Here is a 19,568-nt window from a genome sequence, read left to right as displayed (position 1 = left end):
GGTGTGCGGCTTCTGAAGCGGTTGGGCTGCCCGAGCAGGCCTCCCGCCTCTCCCCGGGCCTCCCCTGCCGGCCAGCCGCCGTGCAAGACGAGGTGCACGGCCAGAGCCGGCCGAGGGGCTGTCACTGGGCGACCAGCAACTAACCAGGCAGGGAAAGCAGGTTTGGAGCCGGGAAGATGGGTGCCGCCGCCGGAGCACGGCAGAGGCGCATAGTGGTAAAGCGTTAGGGTTGGCAGCAGTAACGAAGTTACCAGTAGTGAGGAGAGGCTTGGGACTATGAAACATTTGTGAGCTGGAGGAAAGCCAGCGCTAGCTCTATATCCCAGAGGGAAGCATCGTGTACAGTATGGTATTTCCACTGATTACCATTGCACCGTGCTTTCTTCTTCCTGTTTCATGTCTTCATTTTCTATTTAAGTTGGCAGTGCTTCCAAAGAAAGTAGATTTTTCTTCAGTCATGTGCATGTTCCCCAGAACAGTAGTATTTCAGCTCTGAGGCTCATTTGTGTGGTGGTGGAATTTCTTTGATATGGAGACATGTATTTCAGTTTTTTTTCTTTCCTAGTTTGTTTCATACTCTCTTGTGGACAGACTTCTAAAGAGGGAAGCAGAGCCTGACGATTCATGCCGATTCCTGAAATATGTAACTAGTTCCATTTGTTCACTTATCTTTCAGACCCTCTGTACACACTATCAAGTGAGAAGGACCATTCAAAGTCAAATGTCCATGTTCAACTTGTCGGTGATAAAGTGGTAGGTGTTGTCCAAAGACAGCTCCCGTGTGCACCTTATGTTTCTGTGTGTATGCATACACATGGGTAGAAACTCTGTCTCAGTTCTAAGCTGCTCCCTTAAAACAGCAAAATACAAAGCAAAGGAAGCAGTTTTATCTAAAACAAGACTTAACACAGGGAGTAACCATGATTGCTGACCTAGGGAGACCCTGTAACAGCAGCTTAGAAATGCCCAGTTTCATGTCCTGAGTAATTTCCTAAATTGTGTGTCAGTATTTTTAATAGAATATCTCCAAATGCTGTTAACAATAGCTTGTATATGTTATTAGGATCTAATAAAAGAACTGGACAGTTGTTGGGCTGTTGTTCAAGCAGAGCTGTTAAAACGTTTTATTTCACATGGTGCCGCTTCACTTACCTTGGGATATACTTACACTACAGCTCAAGGTAGCATACTTAGTTTAAAATGAACTAGGTACCAACAGGCTAAGCAGCCTGTAAAGATTGCAAACCCATCCTGATTCTTCATACTAGGTTAGCACAATTTAACTTCCTAGCTAAGCCCTTAGCTAGTTAGGTCCACCTTTAGCTCCCTACTGCATTTGCTCCCCTGCTATCAGTATTCACCCTAGCTAGTTTAAAACCAGCCAGGGCATGCCTGTGGGAGTTGCAATCACACCTTTAGACAGCAGTAATTGATGGCTGGACAGGCTGCATATAGGTAGAATGCCAAAGGAGAACAGACTTGGTACAACTGCACAATGAATTGGATTTTAAACAAACAGAGTCCTCCTGAAGCTATGCACTTGACTGAGCCTGCAAGGCAGATATTCTGAACTCTGAAACTCCATTGCTGTACAATGAGGAGAAAATCCCTGAGCAGCTTTCCAGCAATGGAATCAAGAAACATTTTTCTGAAGAATGTTTCTGGATGTCTCTTATCCCATCATCTCGGACTCTTTCTTATAGCTACATGAAAAAAAATGTGTGTTTGTCTGCCTCTCTGTAGAGAGACGTACACATGGAGCTGGAAACATTGCCTGTCATCATAGATATCCTCGCAACAATATGGCTGTGTTAACAGTTCAGGCCAGACAAAGTAAGCAGGCATACTGTCACTAATGTCATGTCATAGGTGTAATGTTGTGGATGGGTATGGTGACAGACTCCGATTTGCATAAAACATGTTTTAAGTATATGAATCAGCAAGTGCATAATGTGCAATTCAAAACAATACAACTTTGAATTCTTAATCTATAGCATCACAAAATGGGGTGGACAGGGGCTGTGATAATATTAGTTTATAGGGTTTTCCAAACTCTCCAAAGTTGAATTCTCTTTGAAGAGAAATGAAACAAAAATGCAGTCTCATGCACAGCAAGCAGCTACTCATAGTAGGGTGCCTAGACCCTCATAATTCGACACTCTCCTACACTCTGGTGAGCTAGTGTACTTGAAATGTAACCACTACCCTATATGCAAGCCTTTGTTTTGATCCCAGCTGAGTTAGCACCAGCTGAAATGAGAGGGGCGATTCACAATTCAAATCTGATTTCAGGCTTTACAGAAGCTCAAGCCAATATAGCGACATCACTTACACTTGAGTCAGGATTGCAAAGATTTATTGGCAACCATAAATTTAGAGATTTAAGGCATATCTACCCAGGGAAATTAGTGCTTAGAAGGAAGGGTGTGGATTTTTAATGTGACCATTTTTGTGTGCTAACTCCTGTCGAGATATTTTTAACACATGCTAAAATTGTTAACAGTATAGAATAATGTAATTTTACTCTGTAAGTGGAATGTGTTACTTCATTTCTAGAGCACATGAAATAACAGGGAGTTACATGGGGTAATGTGCTAGAAGTTCACATTCACAGTTACTACTCACTAACTTCTTCATGTAACAAACCATTAGACCCTTTGATTTTAAGTATAAGTTTAGACACTGGAAAACAGCCAGAAGACATATCTGTGCATCTGCTGCTAGTCTGGTATGCTCCACATCTTGAGAAGTACCATCCAACCAGCTGACATCATTAGCATATGTATGCTGCCTTCTTTTCCCATCCCAAATGTGCAGTCCTGTAAATCACAGCAAGCTGAAATTCTGGTCTCTTTAATACTATTTGAAATCGCTAAATCACTGCCTCTCTTCTTTGTGTCCACACAAACATTAGGTAAAGGCACCAATATTCAGAAGTATGCTTAGTAGCTTGATCCATTTCCCCGGCTACAATCTGTGCTTAGAGGGCAAAGATGCAGTGCCTTCATTTATTGACCGAAGATGGAGAGGGAGGGCTCAGCAGCGCCTGGAGACTCTTCAGCAGCTTGCTGCGTAAGTGTTCTATGGTTAGATAATTTAAAACAAACATACAAACAAACCCAACAAAAACCCATGTACACTGAAGTAGAGATGCCTGCAATTTGCTCCTACTTATGTTTCCCTTGAAATTAAGAGATTGCAGCTGTTGTGGAGTATGGTTGCCCATCTGTTCCTTACAGGGCGGATGTTGCACATTCCCTCATCCCTGTGCTATCTGCTTTGCAGCGGTTGCTGGGAAAGAGAAGAGAGTTATTTCAATCTCTTACAGATCAGATAAGTTATGAAGACTTCAGTGACTCATGTGTGTTACTTCAGCGGGAGCTGTTTCCTTTTAGTCCCGTGCAGTTGCAGCTGATTAGATGATTGCTTTTGCTGCTTGTTCAAGGGTGTATGGGGCCTGAACCAGGGCACCACATTTTTAGTGCAGGGGTTTCTTAGTTGAACTTTCTCCTGGCGTCACAATTTGGGCTTCTGATTCAGCAAATATTTAAAGAAACATTTATGTGTTTTGCTATACCGTGTGTTTTTTGGAGTCCTCTTGTAGCTGTATTCAAGACTGGAGGCATCAGCCTGGGTAGTTATTTTCAGAGGTTCTTGCTGCATTAACAAGCTAACTTTAGACCATGGGCTTTTCATACGATGCGTGCTCTAGGGTTGCTGGTAACTGAGTTCTACCACATGGCAGACAGTAATCAAAGATGTTTAAGAGTAATACAGCAGATTTCACACCTGGTTTTGTTCAGTTTCGAAAGCATATTCTTCTAATTTCCACAATAAAATAAGAATTTTGGAGCCTTTTTTTTTTTTTCTTCTTCTTATTTTCAGCAGTTCAGACTGTCCTCAGCACGTGAAAACCTCAGTGGCTTCTTATATTTTGCCTGATATTCTGTAACAAGAACTTATTTGACACCTGCGCTGCTTTAAAATTGATTTACATTTCAACAACGTGTATTTGCAGAGAGTCCTGCAATTAACAAAAAATGATAAATATATCCCCTCTGTTTCAACCTGCACTGGTTAACAGTGTTGCTGGTATAGAAGATAGAATATTTCCCAGCTGTCTTTTCGGTAGTTGCATTGCCTCTGCAAGGTTACCAGGAATAAATGCTCATTTATTTCAGCAAAGTCAGCAAATATAAGTCAAGGACGTGCCAGAGGCAGGATCTGTGGAATAAAAGGGGCTATTTCACTGGGTTCCCATTGTGCCTATAACTATACCATAATAGGATGAACAGCTTATGCTAATAAAGTTAGATCATAAGAATAAGTGCCCACCTGTGCTGAATGAAACACAAATCCATTTGGATGGAGCAACAGTCTGATATATAAAGAGTCAGCTAGTGGAACTAGCCATCAGCTCAATTAGCTCATTTGAATTACAAACACAACTTCAGAATAATAGGTTGATTAGTGCTGAGCAAGTATCTCAGGTTACCGCACTGCACCTCGAAACCTTCCCCTCTCTTTTGTTATGTGATATGACTGAAAGCACTGGGAAGAGATGACTTTAAACTTACCTTTGCAGTAAATCGTATGTCACAGGAGGTTAATGAAGCATCTCTCTATAGGCTTTGCTGTAGTGGGTAGCCGTACTGTGGCTCCCCGAGTTCCACAGCGCAGCTCGCAGGGCTTAGATCGGGTCTTCGAGGACAACTGATCTCAGCATGCAAGCCTTTGTTTTGATCCCAGCTGTCGAGCAATGTTATGTATTGTTAACCGTATCACTGTAAATATGCCTCTGTATTTAAAAGCAGGCAGCAGTGACCAACTCCAGCACCCACAATCCCATACACCTGAGGTCAGGATTCTTACAAGTTGCCAAAAATGGTCTTACGAAAAACATGACATTCAGGACTTGCCATATGTATAGCTTAAGGAAATTACTTACCTTAATGGCATGACTTGGGCTGGTTTTTTTTTTAAAAAGAACTTCTGTTTCTTGTCTTGTCCAGAGTAAGACTGGAGTATAAAGTGGTTGTGAAATCAAATAGCAATCCTGAAGCATAGCTTTCAAAGGACTCAATTGTACCCATTCTCTCACTGACTGCCTTAATGAGGTCTACCTCATGGTCTTCCAAAGCTTTAAAATGAAGAGAACCCTCCAAGATGTTACAGTGAAAAATTTAATCAGTCTGCCTACTTCAAATTCAAAATGGGGGAAAAAATGAAGTAAGAATGTTCTTGCAAAAGATATGCTTGTTCCAGCATAGGTTTTGAAACATTCGCATGGTCAGCCTAATTTTTCTCCTCTATTGGAGAATTCAAATTGAAATTGCTGATTCTAAAATTTCCCACATTTGCTCAAAATCTCTTTAGCTATTTTTGAAAGGTAGAAAGTGGTAGTCTTCCCCTTTGTTCCTTATACTCTTTTACATATATTTTCTGTTATGGAAAGTTTTTCACTCTTAAGAAAATGAGTTTGCTTCCCCCACTCCCAGTAAAAGTAGTTTACTTTACAAGGTCAAGCATTTACAAGTGGCCAGTTCTTTTCATGACAAGCACATAAGAAAGTTTATTAAAGGCAGCAAATGACCATTTCTTGCCCACACACAGTGGGGAATATACATAAAGAATCAAATTGTCTTGCTGTGTAAATAAGTATGAAAAAAGCAAAATATAATTGCTTGTATAAGTATGGGGATTTTGTGGACTTTGTAGTATGTACATTTCATTGTGCAACCAGAGAAGTAGAGAGAGAAGGAAAAAAAAAAAAAGCATAAGAAAAAAAGATCAGAACTGCTCTGAATGTACTTCTTAAATGATAGTAAGGAATCCTGTATTTTGGCTTTTAGAGCTCAACCTTCTCTTCAAATACCTCAAATTGTGTATGAAGATCCTGAAGTTAGTGGAAGGAATCGCTACAAGTATTTTGCACGGTAAGGAATTAATTGATTTGAAACAGAATTCAGAAGCTTGCTTTTGTGCAGTTTAAAGAGCACCTAAATATATGCCAGAGCCTTTTTTTTTTTTTTTTTTTTTGGCTTTTCTGTTGGTTCTTTGATCACTGCTGTAGAAAATCTAAATAGTAACCAAATCTTAAATCACAAGGTCTTTTAAAATTCACACTATGTCAGAATTTTCAGATAATGAGTTACCATATAAGCAAATGTACCAAGCATTCTGTACTTAATAATTATTTGTAGAAAGCTTTGGGCTGTAGATCCTCCTACACAAAGGAAGAAGATGCTCACAAAGCCATTGTAGTTCTTCAGACTCCTGGAAAGGTGCCTTCTTAAGGAGGAACCTTTTACCTCCCAGTTCCTGCCAAGAGCAGAAAGGGAGCAAAGGGAATCCTCGATTAACTTTTCATCAATGTCCCCTACTGCAGGACTACTCTGCTCCTTTCAGAATGACACTGCAGGTCAGCAATGGACTCAAGATCCGAACCAACAGCTAGCGTACAAACGTTCTCAACTTAGTCACATATACTTTGAATTACATTCACTATTATAGTCAGCAGCTATTGGCCAATATGTCCACTTTAAATATAAAAAAATGACCCAAGTTTAATAAATTGAAGTTCTTTATGGCTCCTTTAACAACAACAAAAAAAGGACAAAGATGATGTTATCTTCTGCAATTTCAAATTAAGATTTAAAGCCTCTCAAAGGCTAAGAGAAATTGATAGTGAACTGCAATATGCAAACTATAAGAATGCCTAAGAAGGAATTATTAATATGTCGTTGAGCCCATATCACTTTCAACATGCTTCGTAAAGTACTGCAAAAAAGGAAACAGTCAAATTAGGTAAGTCCAAAACAGCTTACCTTACCAGCTGATTGTAGGAATTCATTTCAGGATTTCAAGTTATTAAAAAACCCTCTATCAAAATCTCAAAGTGAAAAAAGTAAACTAATCAGTGAAATGTACACAAAATGTTGTGAGCACACTCAAAACTAACTTCTTTTAATTATTGTCTTGTTTTGCAATTCTACTTTCTGCTCTGGCAGAAGAATAACACCCACTCCTACTGGTGAAACTTTCTTTGTTGCTCCTTAGCTATGAAAGAATTATTTAATATTCAGGCACAATTCTTAAACGTGCAACCACAGAACCTGAGTTGTGGAAAATCAGTGTAACTCCATTGAAATTAGTGGACTGCAGTTTTTCTAAACCATAATGATCTTTTATGCTCATGGTGGTTGTCTTACATCTGCATTCTCTCTTTTCAGACCTCTCGTTCCTTCTAATAAGCTGCTTCCACTAAATGTTGCTTACACAATGGCAAAGTAAGTAGTGAGTTCTGGAACATCATTACTGTTGTAATGGGCCACATCTCACCAGAAAAGGATTGGGTAACTATTTAGCTGGTGACCAATACTTTTCATAATGAACCAACAGGAAAAACTTGTTAAGAGGTAAGGGTTTGTTCACCATTGAGAATTCCTGAGGAAGCAGGTGACTGACTGTTTCAGAATTTGCTTGCAGTATTATCAGTAGTGCTTTGTGGGTAAAGGACGTGAGCCTCAAGTGTGTTATGATTATGAGGCCTGAAACAGAAAGCCAAGTGTCTCTGAATCCTAGAAGAGATACTGATGCAAAGAAGATTCTCCAATACAGCAATATTGTTGGAGAATCTTCTGATATTTTATTACAATGTCTGTGATAGTTGCAATACTGTTCAGTGGTGTAGAGCATCCATGAAGTAGTCTAGTGTGGTGTTCAGTGGGGATCCAATTTTGAGGGGACATAAGAAGATTCAGTTCCTAGTAGAGTCAATGGAAGTTGCACATGCTTACATCAGAATTGAATTTTTGTTCTGGAAATGTTGGGAAGACAAACGTAAGCTAAATTGAAGCAGTCCTACTTCATTTTACACTCAGCCATTAGTTACTTTTTGTGCCCATTAAAAGCAATGCTTTAGAATGGATACATAGGGAAGATTTGCATGTAATAACTTGTGAGAGCTGAAACCAGAAGATTTCCGAATTGCTTACCTAAGGAGGGAGGTTTCAGAGGACTCAGTGTAGCCTCAGTGTGCTTGTACTAATGATAATGGAGTTAGTATCAATGGGGGCAATGTTAAGATAAAACAAAGCACATTTGGATATCCTACCTTTGACTTAGTGTTGTGTTTCTGTTTTGGTTTTTTTAATGAATGTGACAAACGTTCTTCCATCTTGCATCTCCTTTTAGGACAGAGCCCTATGTCCATTCAGCTACAAGAGACAGCAAGGTCTTTGGTCCCAAGTTACGAACATTGAGCACACAGACAGATTACAGGGATGGTGAAGCCCAGACGGATCCCTATTCCCCTGAATATGTAGTTCCCAGTGGCTCAGTCCCTGAACTTCTGACACTTGCTACACTCACTTGGGGTGAGTTGTGAAATCAAGATAAATTATAATATATAATATATTAATATATATTATTAATTATATTATATATTATAATTATTAATATAATATATTAATTCTTTTTTTTCAGTGTCAGTTTTCAAGTCTATTGCCAGCTTTGGCAGCCCTTTGTTATCTTCCTTTGGGGCGCATTATTTTATCTATTTCTAAAATAGGCATGATATTTACCTACTTAATAGCGCTATTCTGGGGTATTTCATAAAGAGTTTTGAGATCATTCAATATAAAAAGGTCATATGTTTTACAAATACGAACTAGTAGCAGTTTTTCCATTTACCTACTGTTCTTCAGCTGTTCTGAGTTAGATAACAGTAAAAAAACAGTACAAACACTGCTGCCCCAGAATACACTTACCTTAATCTCCCAGTGTCACACCTGCAATAGTGATGGACACTGGAGATGCCAAAGAAAATGCTCATTCTCAGAAAGTGTCTTCTTGGAAAACTTTTTCCTCCTTTGCAGCCTGCAGTAGAGGAATGAAGTGCTAGTGTTAACATTAACTAAGCTATAGCAACTGCAGGTCCTACCATTCCTCATACTGTGGAATTTTACTGGCCTTAGGAGTATTTACTTCTGGCTATTGACAATTCTGCTTGTGTTTAACACATGGGCTTGTGCCCATCCAGCCCTCTAATACTTTTTGGTGGTGGTTGTTTGCTGGATTCGCCGTTCTCCTAAAGAGCTACTGTTTCTTGTCCCTGTAAGGTCGGGGGCTACCAGCAGGACTAGCCGAGGTGGAGATGATTGAACGTGCCCGGGAAAAACGTGCATGGGAAGCAACTCTTCCAGCCATGGACAATGCCTCACAAATCATGAAGAGGAGGAAAATGATGAATGATATGGAGAGGAAGGAGTGGGCCTTTAGAGAACAGGAAATAGAAAAGTAGGAGTCCAATTATACTTTTTATTTCTTTTAATTATTGGCTGAATAGGGAAGGAGCAAGAAGGTTTAGGGGATTGGCTGAAGGGTACAAGCCTTTTATTTCTGTTAAAATCCCCTGATTTTGGGAAGGGATATTTTTGTTAAATTTAATATAAGAGACTGCTACCACAATACTTTTCACCAGTGCTAAACTCACTTTTAAAAATGAAAGATTAAATACGAGATATGCAATATGAACTATGTGTAAAGTAGTCAGCTGGTATGTAGGATTTGATGATGACAGCATTGCACAGAACACTGCAGAGTACAGTAGGTCATACCTGGCCTTTTCTTTCCTTGCAGGTTGCAGGAGGTTCAACTGGAAGTCTTAAAGAAGCTGCTGTGGAGGCGAGAGAAGAATCAGAATGAGCTGGATGCCAAGCGCTTGGATGACCACTGGCAAAACTATCAGAAGGCTAAAGAAGAGAAAGTAAAAAAGATTCAGCATGACTGTGCACTGAGTAAGTTTGAAAGAAAGGGAGAGAGCAGTATGAGACTTAGTTTTCAGACAAGCCATTTCTATTTTCACAAGGTTGTAGTCTTTATTCAAGATGAAACAGGTTGCATCCACAATATAGATATGCATGGCCAGCATTTGTTCTGGTCAAACAGGTCATGTTTTTATATTGACCAGCAAAAGCTCTCGTGAATTTCCAAAGATACAGCTTTTTTAGAACTATTTGTATGAAGAACCTTCTCACATTTGTATTTCCTTTTCAGTGCTCAGGAAACTGATAGCTAAGAGGAAGAATGTGATGGGGAAGCTGGAGAGACGAGATATCATCAAAGAGTATACTGACTTTGCATCACAAACATACGCTCCTTTGTCAAGAATTGGTTATTTCCCAGACAACCATTCTGAACGCTATGTGGTAAAAAACTTCTACCTTAACACCTTTGCAGGTAAGGCATTTTGGAAGATTTAGTTTGTATGAGATATTTACTTAAAATATTAACAAAACTCAAATTTCTCTCCCCACCACTCCATTACTTAATTGCTGTTTGCATTTCTTAGGACTGTGTGAACTGGAAGCATCTCTCCCAGATTCTGTCACCCAGGTCAAGATTAAAGCGCCAAAACCTAAGTACACTACCACTGAGACTGGATTTATTAAAAGATCAGCAAGGCTAGAGGTGGATCTGGCACAGGTTCACCAGGTATGGAGCTGCATCCAGCACCATGTCAGTTCCTCTTAGATTTGAACTGCTCAGAAATACAATTGGGAAGGCACGTGTGTAAGCTTTCTCCCAATTTCCTGCGCTAAATTCATATTTTCTGTAAGACAACTTCAAGGACAGAATGGATCAGACATTCAGACTGTTGTAGGCATGTCCAGTACTGCTCTGGAACTCAGTCTGTCAGTACTTTCTCTCCCTAGCATCTGTGCTTCTGCTCCAACCCTTTAGAAAACAAGCATAGCCGCTTCTGTCTTCCTGCAGATCGGATATTTGGATCGGAACATATTATGTCAGTTAGAAATTCTCTCCTGCCATTTGCTCATTCTCATTTCTCCCTTGCTTTTATAATGCACAGGTGGCAAGCCGGCTGGTTATGCTGTCAAACTACTAATGATTAAATAAACCAAATCTGGATTCATATTCTAAAAATTCTGTACATTTTTTAAAATGTACATTTTAAGTACATGTTGTAAAAACATCTGCAGCAAAGCATGATTAAAATGACCCCACTCATAAAATAGGATCAGAACGGTGGATGCACAGCACTGTTGTTCCCTAACAACAGCATCTGATTTGCAAACATGCTAATAGTGTCTTGCATATCTTAATTTATCATAACTGTTCGTGCAGATGAGGTGTCCATATATGCAATTAACCACTGAGGAAAGAAGTGCCTCATTTGCATCTACAATCACAATATTTGTAAATTACATGTACTTTTAAGTACGTTTCTTGTGATGCTGTTGAGTGTTACCTTTTTTTAAAATCAGGCATATTCTTGGCTGGCTGCTGTATCTTTGAAAAATACTGAATTTCATTTGTAAAGCTTGGCAACTTTTACTTATGCTTTATTTAGTGAAGAAATATTTCATAATTGGAAATTATGTATATAGCTTTCTTGTTTTAGTGTAATTTAATAATACTCTCAATGCAGACAGTAACTTTCTACTAATTAATTTTAAATTGAAATCTTGTTCTGAAAAATCAATCATATTATCTCAAATTTAAATTCCACTGGATCTTGTAAAAGATGAAACATTGTATCTGATTATTATTCAGAAGGAAAATTTTCAAAGCAAATCTTGAGTGCTACAGGAATTGTTCAAGAACTAAGGACATTAATTCACTACAGTTTTAGAGAAGAAGACTCAGCAGTATCGAAGGGGTTTGAGTTTGAGTGCTTTTTGCATAAAATTCAAGTAGTGACTATGTATAATCTGGATCATAACACGGTTCTCATAGGCAGCAGAACATTAGCCCAAGCTTCCAGAGCTGAATTCCAATTACACCAATTGTATTCTGTTTGTTTAAAATACTTCTCATGGTTTGAAAGACTACAGTGGAGTGTCTAAACTGTAGCCATGGAGAAGAAGTATGCCCTAATGCTGGCTGCTCGCACAATAATGTCTCTTCAAAGAAAAATTGGTGGCCAAAGGGAGATGGAATGCAGAACAAAAGCACACAATTCTGCATATTTTCTTTCTTAAATCAATGTAAATCACTTGGTCTACATTGATTTATACCAACTGAGGGGCTAACGTAATACTCGTTTCCCCACCACAAAAAGGCAAAACATTAAAATATTCTTTTAAAAATCACAAAGCGTTTCCTTTGCAGGCAAAGATGATTAATCCACTATGCAAAATTTAACTGCTGCTTTTAGATATACAGAAGTAGACACCAGACTGGTTGGCCCAGACAAGCACAAAGTACTGACACTGTGAAACACCCAGACTGCCTCTGCCGCCTTTAGATTTAAACAAACTTTCTGTTCAGAGCAACAAGAAATTACTGCCCTAATTAGCGTCTGAGCTCCGTGGTGCTGTTACTGGTCAGTTCTCCCATCAGAGGCTTTTGCTTCTTAACTTTGGTGGCTATAGCATGTTCTGGTTTAGCAGGGCCTCTCTGACAGGTCCACCTCATAAGCTACTGGAGCTGTCAAGAACAGGGCAGTAAAGGGTGCAGAGTACTTGAGTTAACAGAATTTAGCACTTGAGAGGACAGCTGTCTGACCACTTGGCTTAAGCAGTCCCAATCATGCCAACAACCTCCGTTACACACAGTATGAAAGAGGTTTAAAGCAGGCAATTAGGGATCATCTTAGAAGGGCACTGTGTTGCTTTGCATTATTTCTGTATCTGAGCAGCTAGACCAGTTTTCTGCTCAAAAGCCTCTTTTTAGTGCTGTCCTAGCACACTTAATCTTTAAATTTTCTCCCGTAATCCTAGAAATAAAGCAGAACTCCAGAAAATTCAGAGAGTACACAGTGATCTAGCTCTAGAATGAGTTTCTTTTCATTTTTCCTGGATAATCTGTGGAAGGAGGTGGCAAATAGAGGAGGAATGCTAGATTTTGGCCTCAGAAGTAATTAATTTTGATAAAGGAAGTTTCCAAGGCTTGCTTCTCTGGCCAAACAAGTGGCAAGATGGACTAGTCCTCCTCATTATGTTCCTCTTGGTTTGCCATATTGAGGGTTTTCCCAAGCTTAAAGCTTGTACGAAGGGATAAGCAATTATCCAAGGAACTACAAAAAGGATCTGTGTCCTCTTGAGAATAAGAACAGCTTCTTCCAGACTTGAAACTAAGCCAAAAATAAGTGATTTTAGAAGCAGACTTTTTGAGGACCATCCTGAAACCTTTTGCAGGAATATTATGTACACTCAGTATTTCTCTGAATAATTCTCTAAAACAAGAGAACATGGCAAAAACAGGAGTGACCCAGGATTTACAGTAAAAACAATGATTTGTATCTTAAGTCAGATCTATAAAAGGACAAGGAAAGCTAGTTCTAGCCAGCGCAGATGCCAGGTGCTTTAAGGAATGTAAGTGAGCCATTATATAGACAGCCTTGTGTGAAAATCCAAGGCATTAAGGAGATAGCATACTGATATAGCTAATTACTATAGGAAAGAAATGCAACTAGGTAACTGAATACACCAAGGAACGGAGGAGCTGCTAGAAGAAATCCCAGTGCAGAACAATGCGTGACTTTAGGCTGGCCCTGTATGCTCTGCTGACTCAAGAGGGGTGAAGTGTCAGGTAGGTTCAAAGTGCTGGATCACGATGATGTCGGAACAAAGAATCTCTCACATCAGCATTAAGTGCAACTTTCATCACGTCTGTTTTCCTTTATCCAGTTGCTGGAAGGAGGTGGAGAAGTAGGGGGGCCAAGAATGTCTCTGGAGAAAATCTCTGCCAACTTCAAAGCGTAGGAAAACCTCTTTAAGCAGTTATTTCATCAAGAACAGATCACCAACACAGTGTTAGTTGGCTGATGCTCAGACAAGCTCTAAGAGCTATTATGTCAGTCTTGATCAGCCAAGATGCAGCAGCCATGCTGCATTGCAAAGTAGGTAGTCAGTCCGTCCTTCATGATCTCACCGTCTTCATTCGCGGGCAAAAAGGGAGGAAAAGAAACATGACTGTGTCCTCTGTACGGTACACAAAAATGAAATATACCTAGTGTCTTGTGAAAAGGAGAGGATCAGAGAGAAGATAAGGAAGGAAACTAAAGAATGATTTCTTTGAACGGAGAGTTGTTTCTCAAGCCACTATCTTGTCAAGAGTTCTGCTTCTATCGGAAGCTAGCAAAGAAGCTAAAGTGGGTGCCATTTGCTGTTCACTGCATTTTCCAGGAAAATGAAAAGGAGATCAATTGGGTGGCCCTTCGCTGTCCAGTCCAACCAGATTATAGTATGACTCTGAACCTAATACCTGAAAAAAGTAATGTAATCTGTCACAGAAAAATTCGAGTGTGATATGTAGGCAGTAACATTTGAAGGACGTTGTTCAGAAATTTAGCACTTTTTTCTTTTGAAAGAAAGTATTTTACAGCAAATTCTTGGGCCCTGGTCTCCCTACTTTGAAAAATGGTAGCTTGTTAAGTTGGGCAGAACCAGTTAATGCAAAAAACATATTTTCTTTTTCTTTTCTTACATTAAAGTCTTAAAATAACTTAAAACCTCAGATTAGGGAAAGCAAGTGGTAAGCATTTTTGACTTAGTAAAGACAGCAAAGCAGGCACTAGACTGTGCTGACATGAAAACGTAAAACCACTTCTGGGAACTACAGTATTTCTCAAATCTACATTAATAAGAATTCCCTCTTGTCAGAAGTGCTCATAGATTTTTCTGTCTTTAAAAGTTGTTATGCTGGTTGTATTTTGTTATTCTGGTTAGCAAGAAATATTTTTGGAGGCTAAGGTTTTATTAGAAAAATTCTTATGAATGCAACATTGTACTAATAAACATAGGAGCCATTGTTTTCAAAAGAATCACAATTACAGCAGCTTTTTTTTTTTTCAATCCCCCCCCCCAGTCATGCAAAACACCTTGTAAATCATAGGAAGCAGTGTTATAATCTTTATGCCAGAGAGCTCTAAGGTCATCAAATACAAGAAACAGTTCAGAAAATCTCTCAACATTTTTGAGCTATAACCATTTTACGTGGCTTATAAGCAGTTTATGGGCTTTGATTCTTGCATTATTAACATGGTCCATTTCAGAAGTTTTCAGTAATAAAGCATTTTATCCCCTCCACCTAGAAATCTCTCTCCTTTTCTGGAGCACTTAATTAGTCTGGCCTGAAAGGTCAGATCCAATATGCAAGAAGAGTTTTGTACAATGACCACTGGAGTTTCAAAACTCCATTAATTTCACAATTAAATTCTGTGCAAGTGCCATCAATTTCCTGCTACTGGAGAGAGAAATTCAGCATGGGATTTTTTTCTTAAGTTTTTCTTTGGTTTCCCTCCCTGGTGAAATACTGTATTTGAACATTTGAAAGAGAGAGCGCGAGAAAAGAAAAAGGTACACTTTTCCTTGCTGGAATATGTCTGCTCTTTCAGTAAGAAAGACTACAGATCCAACCCATACAGTAGTAGGATTGTAATTTTGAAGGAGCTTTAAATGTACATACTCTCTTCCCTTTTCTTTGCGAGCCGAAGTGTGATGTCCTACAGCAGGAAAGCGTTGCCATGCAGTTGGAAATGATTATCTGAAAATCTTGTTCTAAGTAGCTTGCGATGGGAAGTTGGGAGGACTTTGGTTCTCTAAACAGTTTGAAAATGTCACGGAAGAGTTGAGGCCGTGGTGCATTTCCACTCCTAGCCTGCTTTGGCTGACAAGGTTTGGCATCTGCCACCAAACAGCTGCGAGCAAGATAAAACCCCACTCTTAATGGGCTTGTGGATTTTCTTGGTAGAAGGAAGTTCTTGGGCAAGTTAGTTTCCCTTTCGCCCTTGCACACTCGTGCAGTTGCTGTGGGTGCCACTGGGCTGCTGGGCTGTTGCAGATGAGCAGAGAAGAGTTTCAAAACATACTTCGCAAGGAAGGGGTCCTGAGTCATTCGGTTCAACCCTGCACAGTAACAGCATATCATACAAAGACATTTCACTGAGGAAGGGCCACAGAACAGTGACAATACACTCTTCAAGTGACCCCCTTCATAAAATCTCCTGACCGCATAACATTCCTAACCCACAGTAACAAGCTTCATATGTATAGTTAAAGGCAAAGAGTTATAACCATTCTGTAGTGATATGTAAACTGTAATTAAATTGTGATATTTCTACCCATTTTTCATGTTTTGAAAGAATCTTACCTCTATCTTATAGGAAAATAATTAATATTTTTGTCATTGTATAAGGAAAGTAACACACACAACTGCCTCTGCTTGCATATGGGTCAGTATTTAATTGGTTCAATGACATTCCTATTTGAAAATTAAAAAAATAAATCTGAAATATGCTTTTACCTAAGAATGTATTATATTAGAGATTAAGTTCATACCAATTTTAGATTAATTTTAGGTGACTCACCCTATGCAATTGCTGATGACTTACTTGTAAATATAGTAAAATAACTCTCACTTCCTTCTTACATACGATTTTGAAGTTCCCATCAGTATCTTCTGACCAACCAATAGCCTCATCTACTGACCATATTCAGTTTTTCAGTTGATGTGAGGTAAGAAATAGAAGCTACAGGCCTGCAAAGTGCAAAATACTTGCAGCTCCCTGTAGTCAGTGTAATCAGCAACAGTCAGCACCTAGAGGACTGGCCTTATTGTGTTGTTCTATCTAGCCCAGTTCTGATGAAATTGTATGTCTATTCCAGGCACTACTGGAGAAGAAGAATAAAGTCAAGGAGCCGAAGAAGCCCCTCCGTTTCCTTGAAAAAGTAGAAAAGCCTGTTCCTCGGCCACCCACTCCAATCCTGGAAAAACCATCAATTGTAAGTGGGCTGATTTTAGCACTTTTTTTTTTCTTCTGTTGATCCCTGATTGTTTCCTACACGGTTGTTAAAGGAATGCCCAGAGAAGGAAGGAAATGAGCTTTATCTTTTTTGTGTGTATTCATGTTAGAAATAGCCATCACTATTTCTTAAGACTCTCTTAGTCTCTCTTTATTCTATAAAGATACTAGCAGCCGAAGAATTGAAAATCTTTTACAATACCTGTTGGCCAAATCCTTAACTAAACTTTATTTTATAAAGACATAAATTAGTAGATGTGTTATTCACTTGTTCTTGGGGAAGAAAAAGGCAGATGATGATGACGATGATGATGATTATTAAATGTCTTCCAACCTCCTGATTTGACAACACTATCGTAATCCAGCGGAGCAATTAAGTTTAGTCCCACTGAAGTCAGTGAGACTTCGGGTGCTTAGCACTGAGTGTGCGCTTCATTAATTTGCTGGAGTGAAGCTCTTGTCATCATGCAGGATGCAGTCTTTGACGAGCATGCTCCAGTTCACAGAAGATTATTCTTCCTCAGAGACTGAAATAGCAGTAATGATGTGTCATGAGGGATGTGATATGCTGTAGGAAAAAACAACTTTTTAGGGGAGCTGCAACTTCTTTTCCTTCTTGAAGTAACATACTTAAGAGGTGGTTGCCCCAGTGAATTGCTTTGTCTGCTTATTAACATCATTTTCATGATGTAGTAAGAGTCAGACACAATTGCCATTTAAACTTGTGAATTTAAGACAGTCCCACAACTATGAAAGTGAGAAAGTCTTATTAGATCATCCATGCTGTCTTCCTTTGTGCAGTATGATGTCCTATGTTTTATATAGTCTATTTTAAGATGACTGAAACAAGAATATCTCCTTGGGGAGAGCTTTCCACAGCTTTACTAACTCCTACGTATTAGATATTGTATTGCAGTGGTAGATTTACACTATTTAAATTTACCAATTTAGCAGATTTTTAAGTATTTCCAGGTAACATGGAAAGAAATCAGAACGATTTATCCCCCAGTGTCGTGGATGGAGTGAGACTACACTTCGCTTGTAAGAGAGAAGCAATAATACTTTATTGATAGAAAACAGTGAATTAGAGTGTGAATTAACAAAGTTCAATGGTAAATGCAACAGTGAAGAAGATAAGATGGCAAGGCACACTTGATTGTTTACTGCATAGAGAACAGGGTCAGACAAATCTGTCAGAGAGACCCTCCCGTTGAGTCATGAGGTTCAGAAAGGACCCCCTTGCTTTCTAAACTTCTCAGAGTGTGGCTGGATCCAATCCTAGTCCCAGACTTGGTCAACAGTTTATGTCTAAAGGATTATACATGCGCAATCAATCCTTTATATCACTTAGCTAAGGTTTCAAAGTTTAGCATGCTATTAGTCACTTACCGAGTATCTGCTGTGGCAAGGAATCTCTCAACCTCGAGGAGTAACCTTGAGAGGCGTCCCTACTCAAGGGGAGATCCTGGCGTGCAGCCCGCTGCCCTGCAGGAGAGCTCAAAGGGCTCTTGGGCTGCTCACTATTTATATGGGTAAGATGATTGACTCATAGTCATATTTACATACTGATAACTGTGGTTAGGTGGGCGTATTTCTCACAATAACCAAGGGCTATTGTGTTGTTATCTGGCTCCCGAATCCGCTTCATTAATGGACGAAGCTATCACTATCAGCATCCATTAATGACTGCCCCGGTAGTTATCGCTTGGCTTGCGCAGAGTTACAGGAAATAAAGGTCAGGTTGGGCAGGGGAGCACACCGTCACACCCAGTTGTAGTCATTCTTGAGCGTGTTTACAGATTATAGTTTTTTTAAAGAGTTCCAATACAATAGAATTCCACCTAAATGAATTCTGTCAACATTTGGTTTATTTACAAGTATCTTTATGTGTGAACACATAAAAGAGTGGAGCTCTCCAGTGAAGCTCCATCTGTAAAATCAGGCCACTTCAGCCACTCAGCTGAAGAGCAGCGCTAACATCTCCTGCCTTGCAGAATCCACGTAAGGTTTCTCCTACCAGCTGGCTGCAAGGAGCACTGAAAGCAAGGCTCTTCTCTGTTGTTAATGCTTCTCTTCCTGCCATACGCAGATACAAGTACCAACTGCTAAGTGCACCAGCCTCTTCCTGCTGGAGTTGAGGAGCTCAAAATGAAAGCGTGCCAGAGTGACAGGCAGGTGATATGGACCACAAGGGATATAGAAGAAAGTGGAGAGAATGGAGGCACTACTGCAGGCCTCCTCAACTCCTCTCCCCCAGACATTTCTTATGCACTTACTAGCCACAACAAGCTCACAGAGCGTCTCTGAATTCCTTCACTGGTTTATCACTTTCTCCCAGCCCCCTCTAGTTTTCAGCCTGCTCCTAGATCCTTCTATACCCTTAATTCCTTTTTTTTTTCCTGCAGGGCATGATAGGCTTTCCATCTCCCCTCATTCTTTCTTGTTGGTCTGTAGCAGGCAGATGGAGAAGTTGATGATTACCCTTGCTAAGGCATCATTTGCAGCACTGAACAACAGAAGTACAGAAAAATGCATCCCACAAAAATTTAAACCAAATGTTAGTTTACATCAAACCAAGCAGTTTGGCTTACCTGTCCAGTATATGTGCCATCTCCATTTCCAAAACTGTGTCCTGAAGCGCTGTCACACTGTAGCCAGATGATACGGTACAGTTTAGCTGTCTAACTGGACTGGAAATTCATCCCCTCTTTACAGAGAAAAAGAACATCCAAAGCATAAGGCAGTCCTTTGGCTAGTTCTGCTTTGCTGCTCTGGGGTGGTGGTGTGGAAAGGCAGG

General features: G+C 39.7%; 1 protein-coding gene across 1 annotated transcript in view; it reads left to right on the top strand.

Moving 5' to 3' along the window:
• Positions 1–2,938: 2,938 nt before the first annotated feature.
• Positions 2,939–19,568, top strand: part of MAATS1 (MYCBP-associated, testis expressed 1) — a 29,354-nt gene continuing 12,724 nt past the window's right edge. Inside the window, exons 1-9 of the mRNA XM_009329312.1 lie at positions 2,939–3,072; positions 5,853–5,936; positions 7,233–7,289; positions 8,197–8,378; positions 9,123–9,300; positions 9,643–9,800; positions 10,060–10,242; positions 10,355–10,497; positions 16,635–16,751. Of these exons, the coding sequence (XP_009327587.1) occupies positions 2,939–3,072; positions 5,853–5,936; positions 7,233–7,289; positions 8,197–8,378; positions 9,123–9,300; positions 9,643–9,800; positions 10,060–10,242; positions 10,355–10,497; positions 16,635–16,751 (1,236 nt within the window). The remainder of the gene's footprint in view (positions 3,073–5,852; positions 5,937–7,232; positions 7,290–8,196; positions 8,379–9,122; positions 9,301–9,642; positions 9,801–10,059; positions 10,243–10,354; positions 10,498–16,634; positions 16,752–19,568) is intronic.

Source organism: Pygoscelis adeliae, unplaced genomic scaffold (assembly GCF_000699105.1).
Source record: "Pygoscelis adeliae isolate BGI_AS28 unplaced genomic scaffold, ASM69910v1 Scaffold120, whole genome shotgun sequence".
Classification (NCBI taxonomy): Eukaryota; Metazoa; Chordata; class Aves; order Sphenisciformes; family Spheniscidae; genus Pygoscelis; species Pygoscelis adeliae.
The sequence above is the reverse complement of the archived record's forward strand: the minus strand, read 5'-3'. Positions and strand labels throughout refer to the sequence as shown.